This window comes from Nelumbo lutea, chromosome 7 (genome assembly GCF_056320005.1).
Source record: "Nelumbo lutea isolate HS-2025 chromosome 7, American lotus-T2T, whole genome shotgun sequence".
Classification (NCBI taxonomy): Eukaryota; Viridiplantae; Streptophyta; class Magnoliopsida; order Proteales; family Nelumbonaceae; genus Nelumbo; species Nelumbo lutea.
In genome coordinates, this window is record NC_142690.1 from 5,013,942 (window position 1) to 5,024,095 (window position 10,154).

General features: G+C 38.2%; 1 protein-coding gene across 1 annotated transcript; it reads left to right on the plus strand.

Moving 5' to 3' along the window:
- Positions 1-5,033: 5,033 nt before the first annotated feature.
- Positions 5,034-7,594, plus strand: LOC148844770 (uncharacterized). Its single transcript, XM_088954071.1, has 2 exons — positions 5,034-7,159; positions 7,245-7,594. The coding sequence occupies exon 1, from the start codon at positions 5,486-5,488 to the stop codon at positions 7,130-7,132; it is 1,647 nt and encodes a 548-aa protein (XP_088810197.1). The 5' UTR covers positions 5,034-5,485; the 3' UTR covers positions 7,133-7,159; positions 7,245-7,594.
- The last annotated feature ends 2,560 nt before the right edge of the window (positions 7,595-10,154 follow it).

Consider the following 10,154-nt stretch of genomic DNA (forward strand, 5'->3'; position numbering starts at 1 on the left):
TCATCTCTATTTTATTCATTCAAAGTGTAAATTTTGCATCTGAAAAGCTAATGTAAAATTTTTTATATTTTCTCGTGTAAAATGAGGACCATTTAATTATTTTGTTTCCTACAATCCTACCTTACTCTTCTTCCCAAACAAATGTTCTTCCTTCTCCTTCCATTCCCTTTCATATGAAGTAAGGATTGCATCATTTTATTTCCTATTTTACTTCTTAAAAATAGAAAAGGCGAAGTTAAATCTGAAAACAAACAAACAAACTGGAATTTACACTCAGCCCATTTGTACTCTCCTTCATTCACAATGGCACAAACTAAATTTACACTGCGAAAAAAAAAAAAAAAAAACCTAAAAAAAATTATTGAAGAACAAACATGCAGTGGTTGATCTCCCTCTTTGGAATGCTCAAGGCAAAGACGAAAAATAACATATGTGTGATAACGAGAGAAGCAAATTGGACAATTTGTTTTACACAGTACAAACTGATCATAATTTATTTTTGATAGGTATGACCGAATCTATGAATCATTTTTCTTTCTTTAAGATTGGGTTGTTATATATGTTAAAACAAAGATTATGATAGAGTGACTTCATTTAGGATTTCTAAGTCATTCATGTATATATATTGCGATGTAATTCTCAGTTAATAAATGCAATCTTTGTACCCTTTCTCTATATTTCACAATTTGTTATCTCTTCTATTTTGCTTCATTTTTCTGAAATTTCAATTCAAAATTACACCGTTTTGAACTGTGGATTTCTTATCAACACCAATTATTACTTATTAGAGGCGGTTCTTATATATTTTTTTTCTTTAAAAAAAGGTAAGATAAATTTATTAAATCAAACTAATAAAAGTACGAAACATAACCTGCCAACAACATGGCAGGCCTGAGAACCCCCCCATTACAATCACCAAATTGACTGATTTCTCAATAACTGAATTACATTTATGTGTCTGAATTCTAGGGTTAATGAAATCCAAGAGATCAGTTTACCAACAGCCATCTGAACTATTTCTTCGGGCCCTCTCACTTTTTGCTTAAAAATCCTGTTATTTCTCTTAGACTAAATAGCCCAAATCACTGCTGTCGGGATGAAAATTTAGACCAACTTTCCTCTTTTCTTCAAATTATCAAACTTCCAACTAGAAAGCAACTCGTTAACCACTTTAAGCATGAACCAACATATCCCCACAGCCTTCAAGAAATGGTACCACACCTGGGCAGCAAACGGGCAATGAACATACCAATATTCATAGGCGGTCCTTATATTCTTGTGACATAATTATGGAGTCCCTTCGAATTAGTTAGAGACAAAATCATATAGATTGGATTATTTATGACGATTGAACATGCCAATGTTCCATACACATAAGGTGTGGGTTTCATGTGGGTTCATGTGTATAGAATACTTGCATATATATTTACTCGTTATAAGTAATTCAGCCTGTTAATGCAAAATCTTTGTCTCCGGTCCAGCCCAACCAGTTCCCATTGTCATGCGTGGGGTTCTACATTGAATGAATGGTTGACGATAATGATAATTTATCTTTTTACAAAATGAATTAATCAGAAATATAAAAAAAAAGGGTTTGCTGAAATAGAAAGTCAACCACAATATCCACGTTGTTGTTCGCTTGAACAAATTTCCACTTAAAACTAGAAATAATGCAGTTTGAGGTCTACATCAAAGAGCCGGTAAAATGCTGGAAAAACAAAGCAAGAATATATGGACAAATAAGACTCCTTCCGAGCCGATTTTGTCCACCTAACTGATAGTGCTATCCATTTTATTCTTAACGGATGAGCTAGACTCAAGGGTATTACATAATATTATAGGGGGATACGGGGCGGGGACAGGGCAGGTTGCACATTATCATTTCAACTGGTGGGTCATTGGTAGGTGGCATGGGGGTGGATATGAGCTGAGTTAAACAAAATATTAGGTTATTTGAGCTCATTTCCGCACAAAAAAAAAAAAACATAAGACTCGAGTTTGGGCCTGAGCATGTTTGGAGTTAGAAATACCAGTTCAAATTCAACTTGACTCAAAAGCTTATATGTTTGAGTTTTATAATGGGCCAATCTTCGTATGAAAATAAAAAATATTATATATAAACTTAATTAGGCTCATGAAATTCACGGGTTGAGTTTTATACTGTTTGAATTTGGCTCGATGGGTTAACAGTTAAGCCTAATATTAAACTCGAGTTTAACTCAAAGCTCGATTTGGACCAAACTAATTAATTGGGTTTTTATTTTTGCCAAAAAAAATATCTCAAGAGACACACAAGTGTGAGTCTGGATCTGCTCGTCAAACAAGCACCTCGCACCAACCTCACAACATGTCCTGGTCGCATATCAGGAACATCATCGGTACTTGTATTTATTATTCATGGGAATATGCTCCTAATACAGAGTGGGATGTGACCGTAAGATCGGTGTGAGATGCGCTCGGTGTGGAGCAGATCCAATTAATTATTAGCACTCATGTCATGTATTGGTAACAGCAGGTTAATAGTGCTTCTTTGTTTCTAGCTAAAATCAATTTCTATGAATTCCTTTTCTTTCTCCTTTTGCTTTTGTTCTTTCATTTTGTTCTCCAGCTGCTTAAAAACAACCTAAACAACACCAGTAATTTGAGCCAAATAAAGAACAATAGCAATGCTCATCAGCTGTCAAAAAGCAGGACTACAATTCAACCGACCATGGGCATCCATGGCAGCAAAATATAAGTACTTCCAGGGCACGATACTACCGACAATTAACAGTATATCTAACACGTGGGCCCTGGATGTGCTAAGAAATTGTCATCCTAATTGGACAGTGTTACAATAATCTACTGCCTATTTAAGTTAATTAAAGGGATGAAGAAATCCTATCCAACCTTTCATATTCACTTTGAACTTCTGAAACTACAAATACTCCTACAAATTAAGTGTATTTGGTGGATGACTTGGTAAGGAAGACTTTGGTTAATTTTTCTTCCACTTGATATCTTCTAGATGTAGGGTTATATTTATCCTGAACAAATGCTCTTTTAAAGGGTGTTTTTTAAAGTAAAAAACAGAAAGAAAGAAAGAAAAGGTTTTGGTCATTGAAAAGTTCTCTCTTTAGACAATTTCTTTAAATTTAAACAATAAATTTGAAGTAGGTCATTTAGATTGGAAATGGGTTATCATTTTTATTAATGTTTTGTAATTGATAAAGCTCAAATGCATTGAGAGAATAGTTTATTCCAGTGTTTTGAAAACTCTGCATTTATGCAGATGGCTGAACTGTTCTACCATCAACTACTCGTCAGAATGGTTCTGATCATTAGCCTGGATCATTTATATATGTCTACTCAATTATTTTAATATCTGAAACGCGCCTCCAAGAATTTCTCAAAAAATAGAACCCCTCCAAGAAGCCAATTTTATTTGGCCCAGATGAAGCAAGAATTGATGAGCCCAAAATTTCAGCTGGCATGCATTTGAGGAACAAAATATTGGGAGCCATCACTCATTGTCCCCATTAAGAGGTCAGCTATGCATGAATTCAGGATATATAATTGGAAACAGTAATCTTCTTCCTTTCATTTGGATGGTGGATACAAGAAATATTCCTGAAAAATTAAAACAAGAAAGCTCTTAAAATGAAGTGGTCAATAGTCATCTAATCAATTTTATATAGATTATTTGCTTAATTAACCTTGTGCCACTGCCATACAATATTGATGGCCTAATCTAATTCTTAATCGTAATTCATAAAAGGAGATTATCAAATCCCTCATATCATTATCAAATCTGTCTATCTATTAATCATGTATATATAAAGGGGCTGATTAAATCATAATCTCATCAAAAGGGACTACTTAATTTTCCATGCTTGATAGAACTAGTCAATTAATAGATTGTTTTGACCATTATATTAATGAACTAAAAGAAGGGAAGACTTGTCAAAATTAGGCTATTTCATATAATATTTTGGAAATTAACTTTCAAAATTGGGGATATCTTTATTTCATAATAAAAATTAATTTATTCTTAATTTTTTAAATACTTAATTAATCTATTTTTAAAGATAAAACCTATGATGCATCCGTTGTATGGTGCAGCAAAATACGTACATGAATAATTGAATGTAATGGTAAGTGTATATTTTTAACAAAACAAGGTAAAAGTAGATTTTGTTAAACATAAACCAATGAAAAATAATCATACTTTAATGCACAGCTAACATTAGTCATTGTTGAATTGCTTTTTAAATTCTATAAGTTACTTTTTGTATTAAAGTTTGATAGTTGAAGCGTTAGAAAACAATCTCTACCATTGGGTGAGTTCTATAAGAAATAGTTTAACAAAGACAACAAAGATTTATTGAAACAAAGAATCAAATGTGTGGGATACATTCAAGTTTCGATCTTTGACTCAGTATTTGTGAAATGCAAGGCCGGTCCTAAAGGCTTGACTCTTTCTGCCCATAACAGTCTGTCAAACTGGGACTCTATGAATGTCTGATTTGACTTCTCAACCTTTTCGAATAAAATATAAATAAAAAGTTAAAAAAAATAGTGAATGATTCCAGATTATCTTCTTCTGAAGCCATTTTCACATCACACAGTTTTTAAATTTAAAATATATATCACAGAATCACCTACTAACAAATGTATTCGGAGTAACCTTACCCAGAACCAGGCATACCCAGAACTGCTCTGATCGTCTTCCTAATTAATGTTGTGGGATTCATGGCCCACCAATTGCAGATACAGACAGAGTTTCAGCTTTAGATCGAAAGGTTACAGTCCTCCAACCAGTGCAGTTTCTGGGTTGTCTCTAGCAATTAATAATGAAACAGTATGCCATCCGATCTGTAATCAACATGCAAAAATTGGCAAAACCAGTGCTATAATTGGAGGTCTTCTACTGCTAGCTCCAAATAATAGGCCTCGGTTCATGCATGAAAGTAGTCAATCCGTCACATCAGTTCTCTTTGCATTGGAAGCTTCGGATGGCCGATGAAGTTGACTTGGTTCAGAGACTCAGTTGTGTTTAGACGGGGAATATTTTCAGACTGCCCAACTCTTACCTACTCCCCCCCTTCAGAATCAGTAAATTTCAGGCAGCAGGCATTATCTGATCACCTTGACCGGTTCATGGCCTGATCTGAACGATGAACACCACAGAGAGTTGGTAGCGGAACCTCATTTTCTATTTCTTTACCGTACTGAGATTTCATAAATTACGTAATCAGTAATCCAGCTATGTCGTGTACGATTAAGGGGTACAGGTTGGAAGTATTCCAACTTTACTAAACAATTGTCACTCCTCCACATTGATTCCAGGGATCATAACTATATAAAGGGGTTAGTCCCTAGATGTAAAGTCATCAGCGAGTAGTAGTTTCGAAATCTCTACTAGTGAGTTTTAGCTATACTCTAGCAGCTTAGTCGAGGGACTTGTGGTGGCAGTTGGCCCGGCGGCCACTTCAAGTTGCCGGAAATGGCGCGGCTTTGGCCGAGCCTAGTGTATGCTTTGGCATTTTGCCTGATAGCCATCAATGTAGCAGCAGACGACGACGACAAGCCTTACCTTTATGCTTCTCCACCTCCACCACCGATGTATTACTATAAGTCACCACCACCTCCACCACCTGCATATTACTACAAGTCGCCACCGCCACCACCACCTGTATATTATTACAAGTCTCCACCGCCTCCACCTCCATACTACTACAAATCCCCTCCACCACCATCCCCATCTCCCCCACCTCCTTATTATTATAAGTCACCTCCGCCACCATCACCATCTCCACCACCTCCTTACTACTACAAGTCCCCACCTCCACCTTCTCCATCACCACCCCCTCCATATTATTACAAGTCTCCACCTCCACCATCTCCTTCACCACCTCCTCCTTACTATTACAAGTCACCTCCACCACCTTCTCCATCTCCTCCTCCTCTCTACTACTATAAATCACCACCTCCACCCTCACCCTCACCTCCTCCTCCATACTACTACAAGTCCACTCCACCACCATCACCATCACCACCACCACCCTACTACTATAAGTCACCACCTCCACCATCTCCTTCACCACCTCCTCCATACTACTACAAGTCTCCACCTCCACCATCACCGTCACCACCTCCGCCCTACTACTACAAGTCACCTCCTCCTCCATCACCTTCACCACCTCCTCCTTACTATTACAAGTCCCCACCTCCACCATCACCATCCCCACCTCCTCCATACTATTACAAGTCCCCACCTCCACCTTCTCCATCACCACCCCCTCCATATTATTACAAGTCTCCACCTCCACCATCTCCTTCACCACCTCCTCCTTACTATTACAAGTCACCTCCACCACCTTCTCCATCTCCTCCTCCTCCCTACTACTATAAATCACCACCTCCACCCTCACCATCCCCACCTCCTCCATACTACTACAAGTCCCCACCTCCACCTTCTCCATCACCACCCCCTCCATATTATTACAAGTCTCCACCTCCACCATCTCCTTCACCACCTCCTCCTTACTATTACAAGTCACCTCCACCACCTTCTCCATCTCCTCCTCCTCCCTACTACTATAAATCACCACCTCCACCCTCACCATCCCCACCTCCTCCATACTACTACAAGTCCCCACCTCCACCTTCTCCATCACCTCCCCCTCCTTACTACTATAAATCACCACCTCCACCCTCACCCTCACCTCCTCCTCCATACTACTACAAATCACCACCACCACCATCACCCTCACCCCCTCCTCCATACTATTATAAGTCACCACCTCCTCCATCTCCATCACCTCCTCCTCCTTACTATTACAAATCACCACCGCCACCTTCACCATCACCTCCTCCTCCTTACTATTACAAATCACCACCGCCACCTTCACCATCACCTCCTCCTCCCTACTACTACAAATCCCCACCACCACCATCACCTTCCCCACCTCCTCCATACTACTACAAGTCCCCACCTCCTCCATCTCCATCTCCCCCGCCTCCATACTATTATAAGTCCCCACCTCCCCCATCACCATCTCCACCACCTCCATATTACTACAAATCACCACCACCACCTCCTCCTCATGTTTACTACTACAGCTCCCCTCCACCACCCCCAGTCTATTAGAATAATTACTACCCTTATTTAATTCATGTAAGTATATCATTTATAGACAGCTCATAATTGTCTTCCCTTTTTTTCTTATTGTTTTCTGATCAATGTTGTATTTCTATTGCAGAACATAAAACTATGAGAGAATAATGGTTTTTCCAATAAATTCTTCATGGTCTTCGGAGCTTTTTATCCATTAAATTGATTTAGTATCAAAGGTTGGAGATGAAAATAAGTGTACTTTCATACATGGAGAGTTCTACTCTGGAGATGTTGCATATACTTGGCATGATCTTTGAGAGAAGGATGAGCTGAAAGCCAAATAGTTCAAACTCAGCAATTGCAGACATGGTGACTTGGTAGAGGTTTCCATGATTCATTGAATTGGCTATACGACCTCTTTCATTGTAACACATTGTTAAAGTTGAATCCTTTGTAGATGGTATATTTCTGAAATAAAATCATATTTGAGACAAACTTGTTTGCTTAAATTATTTGTTAAAGACACCTTAATTGAATCGATTTGAAGGAATATGCTCTAAATAGAATTGGCTTTCCCAGCTGTTAATACACAGAATCGTAAGTTTTGGTAGGAAAGGCTTCTCCAAATACAACAAACTAATCCACAAAACAAAAAGACAAAAGATGAATGAAGTCATGCATATTAAATTCTTTACTCAAACATAATCCAAACATTTACCCCCCCTCTCTCTCGTCTCTCTCTCTCTCTCTCCTCGAACCCTACAAAATCCAAGGCATTACTTCAAGCATGTTGTCATAAAACACCACTAATGATGCAATTTCTTAGACACAAGGATTCAGAAGTCGACATCAAGAACAGGATCGATCAGTCTAGTCGACATTAGTTTTTGTGATAGGAAGGGTGGAGATTGGAGTACTGTTAATATATTTGCACATACATTAAATGTGAGCTTTCTAGTCATAGAAAAATTTGGGGTTTTCAAAAGTAAAAAACTCGTTAGAATTGGAATTAGAATTTTGTTCTTTTAAAACTGAACTTGCATTTATCTATCCAAAATTCTAAAAATATATTTATATTTGCATGTAAAGAAAGTTAAAACATATATTTGGTTAGCTATAGCATGGTTTTCAATACCGGACCGGACCGCAAAACCGGGAATCGGTCGTCTGATCTGACCGATTCCGTTTTTCTCAAAAATCAAAATTTCCCTCAAAACCATTGATTTTGGTCAATGAACCGCTGAACCAGGCGGTTAATAGTTCGAACAGTTTTGACCATTTTTTATTTTTTTAAAATTTATTTACATTTTTTTTTATATTTTTTTTTGTTAGAATAGGCCGAACAGAACGATCGAATCTTTCGACCTGATAACCGGACCCCTGATTGGTTCGATGTCCAGGTCGGTTTTAGAAACCATGAGATATAGGATGCCACTTTTTTATTAAAGTTAAAAAAAGATGATGGCTAAAGAAAGTCTCAAGAGGATTGTTCGGATGGTTAAACTTCTGACAGACAAGCTTCGCTCGCTGCAAGGTCGTGGAGGAGTACGGTCCTTTTGACGCCGAGGTGCCACCAGCAGTGCAACCCACTCTGAACGACAGCGCGGCCACTCCCGAGGAGGCAAACCCCATAGACAGCACAGTCGGTCTGGAGTAATGTTTATGTTGTCTTTTTTTTGTTGTACACAATTTGGTATATTAGGCTTATAATCAATGTACACAATTTGTTAATAAAAATCTACATTTGCCAAACAGACTTTTGGTCGTACACAACTAATCGTGTGCACGGGCCTAGGCAGGGGCGTTTTGCAAGGCTTGGTAAAATGGATTTTCATATGGGTCGTTTTGACATTCGTCAACTTCCTCCTTATTGAGACAGAAATAAAACCAAATGTTGGATTGGAAACTTTCAGCAATAAGGGGATTTAACAATACATGTAGAGATTCAGGATTAGCGTATGGGGTGAGATTATTGCTGAATTGAAAAGATTATTTTGTCTTTTAGTGAAAAAGTTGTAAGGAGGTTGTGAGCTCTGGCTGAAGCTATAATTGGGTGAGAGTATTCTATGTTTGAGTTGTTATTGTTTAATTATTTTATCTACTAAAAGGCAGATAAATAAGTCATCCGGTTCAGCAATTTCAGCTGTAATCTAAAGGATTACTTGCAAACATGGACGCATGGTTTTTAAAACCAGACAGGATATAGAGCCATTCGGGGTCCGGTTCCTAAGTCAAACGGTCTAACCGTTCAGTCCAAATGGATGGTACTCTTTGACAGAAACATAAAATGAAATTTAAAAAACGACTAAAAATCATTGTCCAGATCGATGGTTCAACTACCCAGGTCAGCAGTTTACAGACCAAATCAACAGTTTTTGATTAACAAGCAGTTTTGGGATAAAATGGAACCAGCCAAAGGACTGATTCCCAATTTTTCCGATTTGACCATCCGGTCTAGTCCTATTTTCAAAACCATGCATGGACGTATTCTGGCCTTTTTACCAAAGCTCACAGAAGCTACCTACGTTCCATGGTAAAGGAGCCTCAAGATATAATTTTAGTCCAAAAAGGACACCTGGATAGGCTCCGATTAGTGGGTTATATACATAGAATTCACATATGCGCATCACAGAGCACACCCCACAGCACATCCCAATCATATATTGGGAACATCTCCCATAGTCCCAGTAACAAATATGGAAAATGTTCTCAATGCACGCTGATGAAATGTGCATGGGGAAGCAGATGTGAACTTATATACATGAGAGCGTCTCCTTTGTCATTCATGGAGAAATGATCAAGATGTGTGACTGTCATAGTGTTGTGAGCGTTTATTAATAGCAAAGCTGAACTCCTTATATACTGTTTGCACTTGAACCTGCCCAGAAAACCATGAGGCCAACTATATATGTGACGGAGTTCTACATATGCTAATACCGATGTAAAGCACTAAAAGCCAACAGAGCTGGTCATGATTCATGAGTCTTCTTCAATCCGAGATGTCCTTGAACTGATATTTTGCACCTAGGGGATGGGCCCTCTTGGGCTTGATGTT

Excerpts from the sequence above, each read along its gene's own strand:
- LOC148844770 (XM_088954071.1), top strand. The coding sequence starts at position 5,486 with ATGGCGCGGCTTTGGCCGAGCCTAGTGTATGCTTTGGCATTTTGCCTG.